Source organism: Diabrotica undecimpunctata, chromosome 2 (assembly GCF_040954645.1).
Source record: "Diabrotica undecimpunctata isolate CICGRU chromosome 2, icDiaUnde3, whole genome shotgun sequence".
In the NCBI taxonomy this organism is placed as follows: Eukaryota; Metazoa; Arthropoda; class Insecta; order Coleoptera; family Chrysomelidae; genus Diabrotica; species Diabrotica undecimpunctata.
This window is the reverse complement of record NC_092804.1, coordinates 87,421,021-87,438,980: the sequence shown is the minus strand read 5'-3', so window position 1 is coordinate 87,438,980 and position 17,960 is coordinate 87,421,021. Positions and strand designations below refer to the sequence as shown.

The 17,960-nt window shown below is 36.5% G+C and overlaps 1 protein-coding gene across 2 annotated transcripts in view; it reads left to right on the top strand.

Moving 5' to 3' along the window:
• Window positions 1–7,081, top strand: part of LOC140434718 (hepatic sodium/bile acid cotransporter-like) — a 197,187-nt gene extending 190,106 nt beyond the window's left edge. For both annotated transcript variants that reach the window (XM_072523184.1, XM_072523185.1), the window contains exons 7-8: window positions 3,467–3,653; window positions 6,646–7,081. In XM_072523184.1, coding sequence (XP_072379285.1) covers window positions 3,467–3,653; window positions 6,646–6,830 — 372 coding nt within the window. In that variant the 3' untranslated portion in view covers window positions 6,831–7,081. The remainder of the gene's footprint in view (window positions 1–3,466; window positions 3,654–6,645) is intronic.
• Window positions 7,082–17,960: the final 10,879 nt, after the last annotated feature.

Sequence of the window (17,960 nt, the reverse complement as noted above, 5' to 3'; positions counted from 1 at the left end):
GGTCTTTGGAAAAGTTACGGGTCGAAGCTGCTCCCCTAAGGCCGACCCGGTCTAGTTTTCCTGATGGTGAGTTTCTTGATTTGCGTCGTACCTAGGGTGCTTACATGAACTTCGTACGTGTCCTATTTCGCCACAATTCCAGCATTTTATGGTCTTCGTTTTCTTGTATGTCATACTTTTCATCATATTAACGAGCTGGTCAAATTTATCTTCATCTCCTTCTTCTTTTACAGTCCTAACTTTACTGTAACCGCCAGAGGCCTGCGTAGCTGACTCGTATTCGAGGGCGGCGGATAAAACATCAGCCAGCGTCTTGTAACGAGCTAATCGCAGTGTTCTCTGCATTTCATAATCACGAAGACCATCAATAAATGTTTGAACGGCCAATTTTTCCATCATGTCTTCGGGAACTGTTGGATAAGCATATCGTACTAATCTGGCAATATCTACCTCATATTCTTGAAGAGCCTCATCTCTCTTTTGTCTTCTATTTTTAAGCTGCGATTGATATACATGCTCCAAATGTTCGTGGCCATATCACATATTTAACCTCTTCTTAAGTTGTTCGAAATCATCCATCTCCTCTACGGCTATTGTCTGAAGCACATCTAAGGCATCTCCTCGAAGAGCGATAGTCAGGTTTACAGCCTTTTCTTTTTCAGACCATCCATTCGCTCTTGCAGCTGATTCGAACTGTTTCATGTAGTTGTTCCATGACGATTTTCTGTCAAAAGTTGGGACTTTAACATGAACAGAACCTCCACTTCCTTCAAATTTCGTGTTTCCAACTTACATTTCGTCTCATCTTCTTTTGTCTCTACTGTAATTGGATTGTTTCCTCTCTCTGCTGTCCCTGTTTCCTCCATCTTTCTTTCCATCTCTTTCATCTTCTCTTCGAAGGCCAACTTATCGGCAGCAACTTGGTTTTTTTAACGAAGATATTCTATCGTCGAGGGCAGAGATCTCAGAAGTGACTTTAGAGATTTCCAAAGAGATGTTAGTAGAAACTTTGCTTTCCAGAGAAGAAATCTCGTTAGAAACTTTGTCTTCTAATGATGCGATGTCACCAGAAACTTTGGCTACATAAGAAGAAACTTTTGAAATATCGTCAGAAACTTTGTTCTCTAATGATGCGATGTCACCAGAAACTTTCGAAATATCGTCAGAAACTTTATTCTCTAATGATGCGATGTCACCAGAAACTTTCGAAATCGACGAGATGACAGCAACATGTTTGGCTTCAAATATATAAGTTTCCGGGTCTAAACCCTCTTCCTCCAAAGCGTTCTTTAGTCGTTGAACTAACTCAGCCTTTTTTCCGGTAGAAACTAATTTTCTATCCTCGAGATGTCTTTTTAAATTCGTAACTGTGAGCTCATAAATCGTAGTCATTTTCACAATTTATTTTATATTTCACTTTTGACACCAATGAACTAAGTTTATTAGTCTAATTTATTCACTTTATTTATTATAAAATATTCTAACAATTACTTTATTAAAGTCTTTATTTAATTTATATATACAATATTCTTACACTTATTACAACTACTTTAATTTATATTATTTATTTACAATATTTATTTCCGCGTTACAATTCGAAAATCGACTCGATTATATTTTCAGACTGCCTCACACAATGAAAGTTCCGCTATATATATCAAACAGCCGTTAGCCTGGAATCTCTCGAATCCCATGGATGTTGACCTGTGTTGACCCTTGAATTGTCTCGAATGCCATGGAAAAAGACCGGTCTTATACCTCATTTTATTTATCTCGAAGCTTCTTTGATCTTCGGTCGCCAACGAATTTACTCGACCTTTTTCTGGAGAGTTCCAATTGCAGGTATAAGAGGGGACCCGTTTGGGTATTACCTGCTAAAAAATACTTAGAAAAAGATGTTTACAGTTAAATATGAATCATAATTTATCGTAACAATACGATAGATATCCTTGCCCTGCAAGAAACAAAACAACGGGAAATGAAATAACAAAAATAGAAAAAACACAAAGAGAAAAATATACAATAGATATCCTTGCCCTGTAAGAAACGAAACAACTGGGAAATGGAAAAACAAAAATAGAAAAAAATTTCATTCTAGTTCAAGAGTGGGGGGATCAAGATATATTTTGGAGTGGGATTCATGGTATCCGAGAAAGTAAACAAAGTAGTTGTAGATTTTCAACCAATATCAGACCGAATATGTTACTTGCGAATAAGAGGAAAGTATAGAAAGACATTAACGTACATGCACACATTGAAAATAAAGATCTAGAAATCAAAACAGAGTTCTAATAGGGAATATATAGACCTGCGATATAAAAATAATCGTTGGAGACATGAATTCGAAAGTCGGAAATATATGGAAAATATATAGGAGAATAACTGCCTTCTGGGGACGAAGTTTGCATAAATTATCAAATGAATCAAATTTGATTATAAAGATATTTATAAGGTAACATGGACTTCCACCGATGGAAAAGTAAAAAATCAGATAGATCATGCCCTAATAGAAAGCAAACCTGATAAGGAAATATTCGATTGCATACTCTAGTAATAACAAAATTAAAACAAGAATTACCAATAATTTAATAAACCTGTTAGTGACAGTTACCAATTAGAGCGTCTTCAAGAGAAGACAACAAACTAGAGGAAGAAATAAATAAAAAACTAGAGAATCCAGTCGAGCAGGAAAGAGAAGAAGAAAAGCAGACCATATAGACATCCATGTCGGAAGTAGCGGAAAAGCTCTTGGAAACATGCATATAAAGATACCGTTCGATGAAGAAAGCTTTGGCAAGAAGAAATAGAGCAAAACTATAAAGAGACAAAGAAAATGTCCAAAATATGATGAAAAACTATGTGGCTAGAAGAAGAGAAGTTAAAAGAATTTGCAGAAAAAAGAAAAGAGAACAGTTAGAAAAGCAAAAAACAGAAGAAGCCTACAAGAACGAAGAAATAAAAATTTTTACCAAGAAGTTAAAAAAAATCCAGAGAAACTAAGTATCGCAGGAACAAATAAGGTTTACTTCTAGGAGAAACGACAGAAAAATCAAACATATGTTTACATGCGAGGAACTGACTTTGAATGAAGTCAAAGTAATAATAAGAGACCTAAAAATAACAAGAGCGGTAGAAAGTGGTATCCTAGCTAAGATTTTTAAGGAAGACTGCGAAACACGAAAGAAAGACAATTCCGCTTGACATTAGCAAAATGAAGAAATGCCGAAACAATGGAATAGCGCTCGTATTTGTCCTATCTATAAAAAAGACCACAAAACGGAGTGCGAAAACTGTAGGTAGTAGCACTATTAGAAGTAGTCTATAAAATACTTGGATGCCATATTTTTCTCATTTTCGCGAAATAATCTCTTTAGAAAACTGCCTTCTTTAGTCAACATGTACTTAGTCTTAAATGTCTTAATGGTCTACTCTGAGATTTCATTGTTATTGGTATTTAATGTTTTAGATAATTGTAGCAGGGATGGGTATACCTTGGATAGGGTATCTAGCAGGTTTTTTGATAGCGAAATTGTTAAGACAAAATCCCATAGACTCTCTAACGGTTGCCATTGAAGTTGGTATTCAAAATACTGGTATAGCTATATTCTTGCTCAATTTTGCTTTAACCCAACCTGAAGCAGATTTAACAACAGGTGAGATTATAACAATCTTTTTATTATGTTTAAAAAAAATTCAAAAATTTTAATTTATATATAAATAAACACTCGAAATATATCGAAGCGATTAATTAAATAGATGATATTTATAGTCATTGATGCAAGACAATACCCCAACCTTTTAGATGTTACCTCTTTCATAGGAGCAAATGTAGATAGTGATCACTATTTGGTTAAGTCTCGGTGTAAAGAAGTAATATCCAATCAAAAAAGATCGGTTGAAGGAAAGGAAAAATAAATATTAACAAACTAAAAGATCCGTAGAAAACAAATGTATATAGAGAGCAAATAGAAGATAAAATAAGGACAGAAAACGTAGTGGGAGATATTAACCAGCTATGGATAAAAATACGAGATATTGTATTGCAGAATCAGCAAAAACTCAACATATCAAATAAACTCTTGAAGCAGGTTGCACACGGAGAAAAAATAAGAGTATAGACCCCTCAGAAGGGAGGAAAAGCGTATCCATCGACTTAGAATAGGGAGTATAAACAGAAAACGTTAAATAAGATACAAAGTTTATTTGATAAAAATTAAACAAGAAAATACTACAGATTACTTAATAGTAGCCGTCAAGAATTTAAACCATGAATAAAAAGAAGTAAAGATATTAACGGCGAAATTCTACATGATACACACTCTGTTCTTAATAGATGAACACAAAATTTCAGAGATCACCTCAATTTAGGCTAAGTTGAAGAAGGTGACAATATAGAAAATCAACTAAACACACATCAGCAACTACGCATTGAAATGTACAGGGAAGGTGGTGACCATCTTTTGGCAGTTATCCATAAACTGATAGTACTTATATGGCAGAACGAATATATACCAAAGGAGTGGCTAAAGGGACTAATATGCCCAGAGTCATGACTCTGTTAGTATCTGCATATAAAATATTCAGCAACGTACTTTTTGAGAGACTCAAACTCTTTAAAAAGAGTATTATGGGACATTACTAATGTGGATTCACTACCGGAATCACTAGAATATAATGTAGATACATACCATCTCTTCGTCTACTTTAAACAAGCCTATAAAATTGTTAAAAGAACTGCACTATATAATGCAATGGTAGACTTTGGGATCCCATACGTAGAGTTTGCGAAAACTCTACATCGTTTGATATTAATAATGATCTAAAGTGGGTGATCGACGTGCGAGCCATAATACCGCGGTTTTAAGAACGACAGTTTTACTCGCGGCTCGTTGGTGGTGATCGACTAGCGAGCAAAACAGTCATTGTCAACCGTCCATAGCTAACATATCGTGTTCAACTAAAAGTGAAGTTTTATGTTACCTCGCTATAGCATACTACGAAATTACAAAAAAGAGCGAAGACGGCCCTAGACGTTGGGTATTTAAAAGTTTAACATATGCGGTAAGTCGAGTTGTTTTGTTTTTGTATTCTGGCGATGTACATTTCCATAAACAAACAGTCTCGTAAACAATATATAAATTCTAATAAAAAGTCCAAAATCTAATAAAACGGTACAAAAATCCGGATATATAAGACCATAATACGACCAGCAGTCGCGTATGGAAGCGAAACATGGATGCTAACCAAAAGAGAAATAAATAAATTGCTGTTGTGGAAACGTAAAATTCTTTGAATGATATATGACCCTTGCAGACACAGCGTGACAAACGAATGGAGGGGCAGATACAATAACGAGCTAGAGTCTCTATTCGTAACGTCAGTAACGACAATCGCCTTATAAACAATGTGTTCTGGGAAAGGCCAGAGGGAAGAAGGTGTGTAGGGCGGCCTAGAAAAAGGTGGAAAGATGCAGTCAAAGAAGATCTAGAGAAAATGGGAGTGCGACAATGGGAATTACTGGCACAGGACCGACAAGCACATGATGATAATAAAAAGTCGTGGGTGAAAGTTCGCAAAAACTGATCTTTTCACTTCAACGGTCGCTGAAAATTGCCGGTTTTGCTCGCCAGTAGTTATACACGCGCGGTTTTAAATGACGAGCCAAGTAAAAAATAAAACAAACTGACGAGCCACAAGCCAGGCTCGTCGGTATATAAAACCGCGGTATTGCAGTGATACACTGGCGAGCTTTACCGACGAGCCACAAAACCGCGGTTTTACTCGCCTGTCGATCAGGGTCTTAAGACAGGGAGACGGCATTAATATTAATAATGGTCTAGCGTGCCTCCTCTTTAATTTCGTCTTGGAAAAGGCAGTCAGGCAGATACATATTAGATTGAACGGAACCATCTTTAATAGCTCGACACAAATTCTCGCATTCGCTGATAATTCGTTATAGTGGGCAGAAGTATGAGAGAAGTGTTTTACAAAGTTTACGCGGCGAGTGAACTAGAACTTTTAAACGAGAAAAAAACCAAATATATGTTACCAGAAGTCTCCATGGTCTTCAAAAACATCTGAGAAATAAAAACCGAAAACGTACAGTAAACTTTAAGCTTAACATTTACAAGACCTTAATTAGACCGTTTTTTATTTGTGGGGCTGAAACATGGACTTTATCCCAAAACGACGAGAGGCTACTTGTTATCTTTGAGAGAAAAATACTTCTAACGATTTTTGGGGCCGTAATGGTCTCTATGGCGTCGAAGTTATAACTGAATTATACCAGCTATACACAGATCCAGATATTGTGAAATTTAATAAGGTGCAGAGACTAAGATGGGCTGGACACATTGCTAGGATTTCAGATAACGACTACACGAAAATATTGACATTCGCAAAACCAGAGGGCAGAAGAAGAAGAGGACGACAGCGTAGAAGATGAATTGATGAACCTTATGATTCTAAGGGTCACAAGGTGGGGGGAGGTTGCTACGAATCGACGGGAGTGTTAATTTTTTTTAAATTGGAAAATCCAATAGAAACCATTTACTTTATGAGATTTATGTTATTCGCATCAATATATTTTTAATAATTATTTGTTTTAATAGTAACTTGTTATTAATTGTTTTATGTATTTTTTAGTGGCTCCAGTCTCAGTGGCAGTTTTAACACCATTTCCTTTATTGTTCTTGTTTATCATTAAGAAGCTCAAAGCCCAGTTTTATCACTCGCATTCAAAACTATCACAAGAAGACAACGTAAAAGTAGACAATAATAACTCGACTGAAAACATATCCAACAACAGCGAATTAAGAACGGTCTACTGAAATGTGTATACGATTTTATTTATCAGGCAAAGAAAAATGTATAGTATATTGTTTAGAATGTGTGTTGTTTACTATATGAAAGCTTCACTATAGTTTTATACGCAATGAAATTTTAAAAAAGTCCTCTGAAGTGGTTTATGGTTTGTTAATACTGTTTCAATATGTATAATGGTTTATATTATTTATATAAGTGGTTTTTATATAAAAACGAATATTTTACATTATTAAACAATAGTATTAATTTGCATCAATTTTTGTTATGATATTCTAATACTTACCTTATTAGTAGACCCATTTGTACCTTTCGGTGTTGGGCCGTTTATAATACACTTCATTAAATTACAATATTTTACAATCTTCTGAGGTGACCTAGCTCTTAACGAACTTTCCCCATTCCTTCCTATTGGATCCCATGTGTGTTGCTTCCTGCCAAGTCTTACCCTTACTCTGCAGTATCTGCGAGATGTCACTGTTCCATTCTTTAATGGGTCTTCCTCTTCTCCTCTAATGGAAATGAATATGATATTTATATATATATAATTTATTACACACAATAAAATTTATTTTATTAATGACATTTTTAATATAGAAATCATTAAGTTTACTGTACTATACTATAACTCTCCATATAATATCTCTTTCCTATGGCGCTACAGCCCACGTCAGGCCCTGTCCTCTCCCAGTATCCGCCTCCAGGCATCCCTTTCCTTGGCTACTCTCCTCCAGTTTTCCACTCTCATTATCTCTTTAGCATCGGTTCTTACTTCGTCTATCCACCGCTTCCTTGGATTTTATACTGGCCGACGTCCCATCTAAGTGTTCTAAGCTCCTACTAGGTGATCTCTAATTATCCAAAAATTTAAAGCCCAAAATAAGATGGAAGTAATCATATAACAACGATAAATTAAACACTGAGATTGCAAAAACTTTAAATAACGTTTTTGAGGATTGTCCATTTACCTAAATGTAACTCTCACTAAGGTATTAAATAATACTAGATCATTTAATTTTTAACCATCAGCAATACGATATTCACATATATCGCGGCTGTAGCACATATTTCTTTGTCCATAACAATAATTTAGATAACATGAATCTTTTTTAATGATATGTGTGGATGAAACCTTATTTTTCTAATATCAATATGTTCTTGCAAATGCATAACTTTGTTTAGTTGGTAAACCTACATACTTAATACTTCACAAAAATTAAATTCATTAAATAAAATCGTTAAAATAAAAATAAATAAACAATAAATTAACTGTATGAATACGATATATTATATTCCGTAGGTTCTATTTCAATAAAATAAATCGAAAACTTGTTAAGCAGGGCGGATTGACACAACAGAGCAGTAAAATGTTATACATAAAGATGTTGTAAAAGATAGCTTCGCTTACTTGGTCGACTAGTTATCAGCATTAAATGTCAAAGCGGTCTTTGTACGTGGCTTTAACTTTATCTTACAGTTGTCTAACAAAAAAAAGTAAAATTTTATTGTTATTATAGGGTGCCTAATACAATACTTAAAAAAACCGAGAACTTTGCAAAATAATTATTATATTCCGTTTATATAGAAGGATAGCTACAAAGCAAAGAAATAATTACCTAAGTTATGCTTATGAAGTTTCGGATCCAGCGACTCGTCCGATGAGGAATCTCCAGTCACAGTTAAGTTTATTATTATTTTGTCGGAAACAGTGTCTACCATCCCGTCCAATTTCAACATTTTCTCTTCTTCTTTGATCACATGTGCCACGGCATTAGCCCAATCTTCTTTCCGTATCCGTTCCATTGCTAGTTCTAACGTTGGTCATCAGAAATTTTAGATGTCACGTTTTCACGAGCTATGTAACCCTTTATTTGAGCCTAGATTAATTCTATCGGGTTTAACTCGCAATGGTAAGGAGGAAATCTCAAAATGGTGATGTCTTTAGCACGAGCCATTGTATCTACAACATGCTGGCGATATCTGTCACGATGCTGTCTAATTACACTTATAAGCTCAGCCTTAAACGTGTCCTCGGAAAATGGTATTCCTTTTTGTCCTAACCAACTCTGTATATCTGCTTTTCTGGTGGTCATAGTTGTCAGATGTTCTACTAATCGACGGTGATAAGAAGCGTTATCCATCACTATTACCGAATTTGGCTCGACTCGTCAAAGAAGGGATTCAAATCATTTTTCAAAGCATTGGGCGTTCATGTCTTCGTGATAATTACGCGTTTTTTTTTTTGCGAAAATCAGTCGTTGCCTTTACCCGTTGGTCCTCGTGACCCTGTTGATAAACCATCCACAAATGCTTGATGATAACTCGTTATAGTAGTATCTTGACAGATACTGTGTGACCAGCGCTCATTTTTGGAATGAGATCATTATCCATTACCTTTGTCTTAAGGGATTCAAGGGTTGGCGCCTTATTCTCAAAAAAAAGAAAGAATGAATAGTAGAGCGTACAAAATTTTTCTGTTACTCGTCCAATTTAATTTTTTGTCTACCACGATAATGTACTTTTGGAGCTTGCACAATCTTAACGACATCCATCTTAACCCTTTCGGTCCCAGCGTACACTACAGCGTACAAAATTTTCAAGGCATCTCAACCAAAATTTTAGTTTGATTTTATGGTATAGTCCCGGTGTATATGTGAGTGTACAAACATACCATAGATTTATCATAAGCAGGTGCTGTGATCTAGCGCCAAAAAGATTAAATAAAATAAAATATTACAGAAAACATGGATGACTTCTATTGGCAATACAGTACTCTAAAAGATCGTTGTTTTATTGTACTACAGATTTTACCAACCGGCTAGAAAAATTCTTTGCTACAGACAAATGTACCTTTGTGATGTACAAAGTGTTTATTTGGTGCATTTTTTACTTTGTTTTGTTATTTGAGTGAGTTAAAGATGCGTGCACTATGGTGTACACTGTGTTTCAACGGTCAAATCGAACTAGGTAAGTGTAGCCTCACTTTTTGTTAATTTTTTTTTAAACATGTTTTTTGTAGATAACAATGAGTCGAATTGGTCGAAAAAAGCCGTTGACGTACGACGAACTTGTTGAATTGATAAACGACTTATCAGACATTGAAGTTCTTAGTGATGACGGAGACGATGGATGGGAAACAGATTTTTACGAAGAAAATGGTAATGTTTATAAGACAATACCAGTAATGTTAGTAAATTATATTTTTGTATATTTAGGCTTTCGTGATTGCGCTGACGAAGCAATTGCCACAACCTCAAAGGAAGTGCAGCCTGAACAAGGAAGTGAAGACGAGCAAGTAAATTCTTCAGAGGTACTAGATGTTGAAGTAATCGAACGTCAGCCCTTCTCCTCTACTGTCTGTCAAAAAAACATTAAAAGTAGTAGAGCCGCTCTTCTCAATAAGTATTATGTAGAAAATGAGCTAACGCCCAAAAAAAATATATCATGGCGAAAAAATATGATCTATGCAACTCCAAAGGTAAATTAGTTTGAACCAGAGATCGATTGCCTTACTGGGTTGAATAGTCCTGTGTTCAACAACATTCCCGATTTGTGCCAACAACATCAGTAAAGGGGCAGTAACAGTTCGAGCACAAAACAGGTCATTTTCCCATGTAAATCTCCATAAGAAAATCTAAGGTCCATTCTGGTCATTTTTGGCTCATTTCGTGGTGGAGGCGCGACCTCTCGTCGGATCGCGACGTATGAGGTATTGTGGAACCGTACGCGCAACGGGTTTCGCGCAGCTATGGGTAACACCGTTTTGGCTACGGGGTGGTGGTGGTAGGGCGTAATCGTCCAAACGTGAAGATAGCGTGAATTCTTCTTCTTTTCGTATCGTTCAAACTTGAAAATAGCGTCAATTCTTTTAAAGTGTAACAGGAGTTGTTGGAAAAAGGGGGCGTTGGCTCGGCGGATCGCGACGTATGAGGTGTCAAACGAACGGGAAGGGGACGGGGAACACGTAGAGAGAAAAAACAAAGATGGCGGCATAGTCAAAACGACACTATAACGTATCTCCGGGTCTATTGGTCCGATTGCAACGTATGAGGCGTCAAACGAAAGGTGAGAGAATAACGAATACGTCAAGATTAAAACTTGAAAACAAGAAACAAAATCAATGTCAAAACGGTACTATAACGTATCTCCGGGCCTATTGATCCGATTGCAACGTATCAGGCGTCAAATGAAAGAGGAAGGGGTAATGAATACATGGAGATGAAAAACAAGCAACAAAATCAATGCCAAAACGGCACTATAACGTATCTCAGGGTCTATTAACCCGATTACTACGTATGAGGTATCAAATGAATATAACGTACAGCAGCGGCTATCGCTGGAAATAAAACGAATAGGAACGTTTACCATTCTTTCAATATGATCATACCAACAATCATCCACTATATAATCTTCACACTAACGCGTGAAAAGTAACGAGCTGCATACTATATTATATCTACAACCATAATTTAGAGTATATATAGCTACATAGACTACAAAAAAATGTTAGCAAAGACAGTCAAGCAATAAGTAATGCTTAAATATAATAAGTAATGGTTAAGTGTAATAAGTAATAAACTGCTGTTAGTATCTAAGCAAAAGAATGATAGTAAGTTAGCGAATATAGAGCCATGCATGAAAATGATTAAAAGTATGCCATGAAAGGTACGTAGTCAATTCGGTTCAAACAATCATTTGTTGAAAAACAAAAATTTGTTCTTAACGGCAGTCACCAACAAGAAGGTAAGACTACATGACAGCCGGGAGAGGTTATGTTAGTATAGGACAAACAGTTAGTATGAATGAATTCTTTTACATAATATGATAATTTATTTAATAATTATACTTAACTTATTAAGATCAGCTTACTGGATTAGTAGACATCTTTTATTGATGGACATCTTTTATGTTAAGACATCGATACTTTGGTGTAAATTCATTAGTTACTATGTTGTATAGCGTTCAAATGAATTATTGGGGGTGAATAACTCTAGGTTATCTTTAAAAATAGGAAATTCTCCGACTCCTGTTTTGGGACAGGCTATCAAAGAATTGACTTAAATCTAAATCGAGGAAGACCATTAAGTTATCGATAGTCTTAGGAGGCTGCACGAACACATAGCTCTGGAATTAACCAGAACGGTTCATTAATTTGCCAGTGGTCCATATCAGATATTTTTTAGTGGTCTTAAATAATCATCTTTTTTAAATGTGCTAATCTTAAGTATCTTGATTTAGAAATAATATATTAGAAACTAAGATCTATCACAATTATCATATAATATAAAAACGAAAAGCGAAATGAAATGATGAAATAATGACTGTAATAAATTCTGAATCAGATATATTTTAGTTGTAATAAATAAACCAAGTTCTAAAAAATAACAATATACAATTTGCATCCATCTTAAAGTCAACCATCAAGGATAAATGTTAAAATATGACTATTGATATATTAGATATATTACTTTGCGTTAAATCTAATCAACATCCATATTAGAATCGATTAAATAATGCCCCCACGGAAGTGTATCATATGACTCCGGAAGGTGACGTCTTTTATCATCATTGGGGCTTAGCGCAATCTTGCTTTGTGTTATGGTATAAACATGGTGCTTATCTGAGCGTATTAGATTCTGTGAAGCATACACATCTTTTAAGTTATCCAAACACTCTACATAGTCCTCAAACGTAATTTTAGTGTTCACCACAGATTTCTTTGCCCCCTTCGCCTTCTTTGTTAACCTAAAATTTTTAATAATTTAATTTCTTCATCCTCACATTCTTCGTCTTTCAACTCTTTACGTTTTTCTTTTAGCTCATCTTCAGTGGCAGCTACTTTTACCGTGTACAATTTTGCTCGAAGACCTATGTAGTCGGTCATAATGCGGCCATTATTCTCATCTTTCATCATGCCCAACACCTTCTTGTTAACCTGAGGGATACCGTAAATATTGTCTTTACGATAGTCTGATGTATCAAAATATTTGTAGCAATCTTCTTTCATAGCCACATGGGTCTTGTTCACGTATTTCCACGATTATACTATCGGTATCAGTATAACAGGTCGTAAAGTTTTCACCGAACCTACTAGCTAAGTATCCATATTGAAAATCATAGATTGTCGTTTTAGCCAAGTCTAAAATACTCATTCCGATATAGATTGGTTTATCTAACCATATTTCAGCTCCCAGCATCTCAACAGCTACCAAGTTTTCACTAAAAATCGTAGCATTCTTAAACAATGGGCTACTTATTCTAGCTTCAGCTCCATAACGAGCCTCCCACAAAGTAAGCAAATTTATATCAACGCGCTTGCGCACTGATTCCATAGTCTTCTCGAACACGGCATTGTTCATGAGCTTAAAAAGATCCTTTTCAAATTCATTTTTCGCTACCTTCCGGAGATTTGTATTTAGATCGATATATGGCTTAAGCCAAGCGCTCTGTCTGAATTTCAATACTCTATGTATTGAAATAGAAATAGAGCACTAAAACAGGCAAGCGCCTGTTTTAGTGCTCTATAATGTATTTACATATCTTCCTTTATCATGTAGGGTGGCCATTAATTTAGTCTGCTCTCGTGGACGCTTAGGAGGAAGCATAGTCTTAGGATTTAAAGACTCAGGACAAAACGGGATATCTTTATGACGATCATGAAGATGTTGAGGGTACTCCAGATCAACCTCGAGAATGTACCCTTCAGAAGCATCGTCAGCAATGGAAAGGACGTCAGTATTGGTATCGACCCACTCGAAACCTCCATACGGAAGATATTGAGACATTGCCCAACCATACTGATTATTAACGTCAAAGTACATAAGAAACGTTTTCGGTTTAGATGGGTCATAGTTGTCGATGTATGGATTGTTAGCGCGAGATCGACGTTTACTACAAACTTGACTAAGACCACCACGAATACCACGTTCAACAAACAAATGAATGTCAGGATCGGTTAAAAGCTCCAGTTCTTGACCTGTATATTTAAGCATTGCATCCCACGTAAAACCAGGTAAAGTATAATAGTGAGCAGGGTCAAGATTATAAGTTCGAAGAGAGCTGGATCGGAATCGCTCAAAGATATCTGCAAGAAGTAGAATGTCAGTTTTCATATATAAATCGACATAATCCCCGAGAGTTGCACAATTGAATGACGACCAGACTTCTTGAGCGCGACGATAATGTCGACGAGGACATGGCTTATCTTCAAGTTTATTGTAAAAAGACTCAATAGGAGGCAAAGAAGTCTCATAGAATTTTTTAAATGAATCTATATAATCATATGGCATGATACCTTTTTTAGTTAAAAGATGGAAATTTTCCTCAGGAAGCGAAGTATATTGGGACTTGAGATTAGGAAACTCGGTTAGGTAAGAAGCTAATTTATCAAGAGAAGAAGACATAAATCGATAACTATCGATAAAACGGAATTTAATTCGAGCATCATCAATATGTTTTGTAAAAGAAATGTATTTTTCCTAAGTAATAGGAAGAAGATCTACGGGACCTTTGATGTGTGTAGCAATATCGTTAATAATAAAATGTGCGTCATATCCGGAGAGATTATGAAATATTATTGGAATTGTATGAGCATCTTTGTAATTAATGTTACACCCTTCGTGAGCTGCGCCGCGATAATTATTGCCAGGAATAAAGTGATCATGGTCTCGAACTTTCTTATCTTCACGAGAGAAGCGTTGCTCGCAGATATGATAATGAGTGGCTGCATGAAAATCACTCTCTTGCTGAGTTGTCGTATTTATATCATATGGACACAAAAACACTGTAGAAACATCCTCAGCAAGCTGATTAAGTTCATCTACAAACCACCGCATACAATCTTTTCCTCTATACGATTTGTAAAAAGAGAGCGCATTATCATACGAGCATTTAAAGAAGTACCCAACTGCTACAGGAATATGCTCTTGTTGTTGCTTTCCTCGGGCATTTTAATGGCTGTTTCATTAATTCTTATGCAATCTACCGTGTGAGCTTCTAGCTGAGTAGATGATGAAAACGGTTGTAGGCATCTATCACATATAAGATCTGATCGGCCGCTGCAGCATGCCTTATGAATATTTAACTTTTCTTGCGATCGAAAGTAATGGAGGCAGGCATCGCAGAAATATTTTGCTCCATCACATTTGCTAAGTTGCTTGGAGAGGAGGCGGGACATGCTTTTTATCCAAACGTAATGGTATCTAATAGGACCTTCTACATCATCGTATTTATCTTGAACAAGAAGCAGATTCACATGTTTATCCTTCTTGTTTTTAGTTAAATAAGTTGGGAGGGTTGTGAAATTCCTTTTTTCTTTTTTCAAAATATAAACGTTTACAGAAATACCATTTTGTTTTTCAAAATTAGGAATCTGCCTCATCGTCATTGGCCACTGTATTCCCTTCAACTTCAGCACTTGGGAGTAATGCGGATATTTTGACACTCTTTGAGGATTTTTATCAACAGGATTCAACGCTGATATGACAGACCACGCAAAGCATGCCTCGTCATCATTTTTGACGTTAACGCATGCTTCCTTTCTCTTTATTTGAGGAGGAAGTTCAATGTAAGAGGAACCAAGTTGTGGTGTGTATTTGTTTATATTTACCCCCAGGTTAACAACTGCCTTTAGTGCTCAGCCACTATCTCTCTCTTGGAATTCCTCCAACTTTTTGCTGAGGGGTTCAGACACATGGTTTTCGAACCACTCATCCAAGTTTGTATCTTTGTATATGGGTGAGTTTGATGTGGTAAAATATTTGGTGTCTTTTAGGATTTTCTCTCCGCTAGCTATCTCGAATTCTCCCCCAAAAGCAGTATTAACTTTAACTACCTCATCTTTCTTTAGTGCGTTTTGAATCCTACGTTTGAATAGCGCCTTGCAATCTACCAGGTAACTGCTGGGGTCCTTGTGTTTGAGGTTTGAGATGACTCCAATTCGAATTCTTGAGTTGAACGCTGATAAGGAATCATCCCATTGTACTCTATGTTTAGCAGTTTTCTTCGTAGGTGTGAGTCCCGACCCCCTCTTTTGTTCAGCCTTTAACTGATTTCGCAGTGTTTTTATCTGCCTCATCTGGGCTTCCAAATGCTGCTTCTCTCCCATCGTCTTTGCAGTCCTCATACTATTTTTTATCTTTTTAACCCCTTTTCTACACTCTACCAGCCCTTTCCTTAAATTTTCATCATTATAATCATTTCTAATCAATCACAAGATGGATGCAATATATTTGATAATTTCGGCCAACATTTTTACACAAAAAAAGTTAAATTATAAACCAAAAAAAAATTTCCAAAAAACGTTATATCAAAAAAGTCAAAATTTTAAGAAAGAATCAAAATATTCAAAGAAATCAAAATTTTTAAAATTTATCACTCACCAGAGCGCAGATTTAAACTCACCAAAGCACACGTCTGAACGATAGGAATATCTGAAACAGAATGAAGAAAATACCTTAATGCAGTGTCGACAGATCTGCCACGTCACCAGCTCGAAACTGACGACTACGCAGTCAGATCTGCGCATTCTCACCTCTTAGCCTTCTGATTGGTCCCTGAGTTTATCCTATTTTCTAATTGGTGAGTTACGGGTCACGCCCCTTTTTAACACTCACCAAGGTGACGAAAATGGGATAAAAGACGGTGCACCTTTTCGGAAGGCCTATTCGGTTTGAGTCTGACGACTAGCTAAGACCTCTGGTTGGGGAATACCTTACCACGGTTAATAACTAGTTTCTCTTATACTCCTACCACTGGAAGGGAATTAGACTTCCCTTCTGCATCACTGTTCCTGCTTGGTAATAGTCTAATATTCTTCCATATATTAGTTGGTTTTATTTTATTCCTTTTCTTACAGCGATATTTCCATTTTATTGTGTCTTATACTGTATATCTTATTTTACCAAATCTATTACTTTTTAGGTTACGTTTGATACTTGTATTTGTGTTATTTCGATATTGCTATTTTATATTGGTTTTTGCTACTTATTTGTGTGTAATTGCTTTGTTGCAACTTCGTTGCCACAGATATTTTATGTATTGCCATTTCCTTTGCAGCCTATCGCTTTTTTACTAATATTATTCTCTCTTACAGCTTATTATCTTATCCTAGTTGTACTTATATATATATTTGTGCGTATATTTATTGATAACCCACCGTTATTCTCTCTTTCAGAACTTTCATTAATTTTTACTTTCATTTTTACCTACTTACTATTTTATGTTAACATCTATTATTTCCCATATTCTGACCCTTTTGTTTTAGGTACCTCTCAGGTCCTCTCACGCGGCGTGCTTGAGGTTAGTTCGCGCTTTCTGCTCTGCCTTATCAGCTTAGCAACAAGCACGTCCTCAACAAGCTTGAATAGCGAGTCAGATACCATTTTATACGGTTATTAAGACGGTCCCCGAGATATCTCTATCTCCGAGATCCAAACTAAAATAACTCGTATTATAAGTGGCTGACTCCGTGCAAGCACGAGGCGTGCATCCATCCATATAGCTTGGTCGCACACGTCGTCCAGAGAAGACCGTCGATATACACTCAGTATAGGGAAATCCTTGTCGAACTGACCCCGACGCGTCGACTTTTAATAAATAAAGAAAACCGTCTTCTGATTTTCTTGTTCTTCCTTTTCCCTCTGTTTATCATTTTGTTGTAGTTAATATGGACACACAGAGATTTCTCCGATCGTCTGCCTCAGCGGACAGAGCGACTGGTGGTGGTCCACAGCCTCCCGTAGATCAACCTCATCGACATGGCGCCCAACTAACGGGGATAACTGATTCCCAAACACCCACGCCGACAGAGCTGCCGACGCTACTAGCAGCCCTGATGCAAGCCGTAACCGCGCTCACGGTAGCGCAAACAACAAAGAACGAACCCGATACCACTCCACCAACACCTACAACACCACAGCCCAGATGGAGACCGACCCTGCAAAAATTCTCAGGCGGAGAGACAGAGGGGGCCACGGACCACTTACAAAACATGGGATTAGACGAGAAACATTGGACAGCATACATCCTCGAAGAAGGACTGACCGGTGATGCAGCCACGTGGGCCGAAGACCATGCGAACCCTAGACTCGATCACGGTACGTTTTTCACCCGTCTGATTGATCATTTCAGTCATTCTT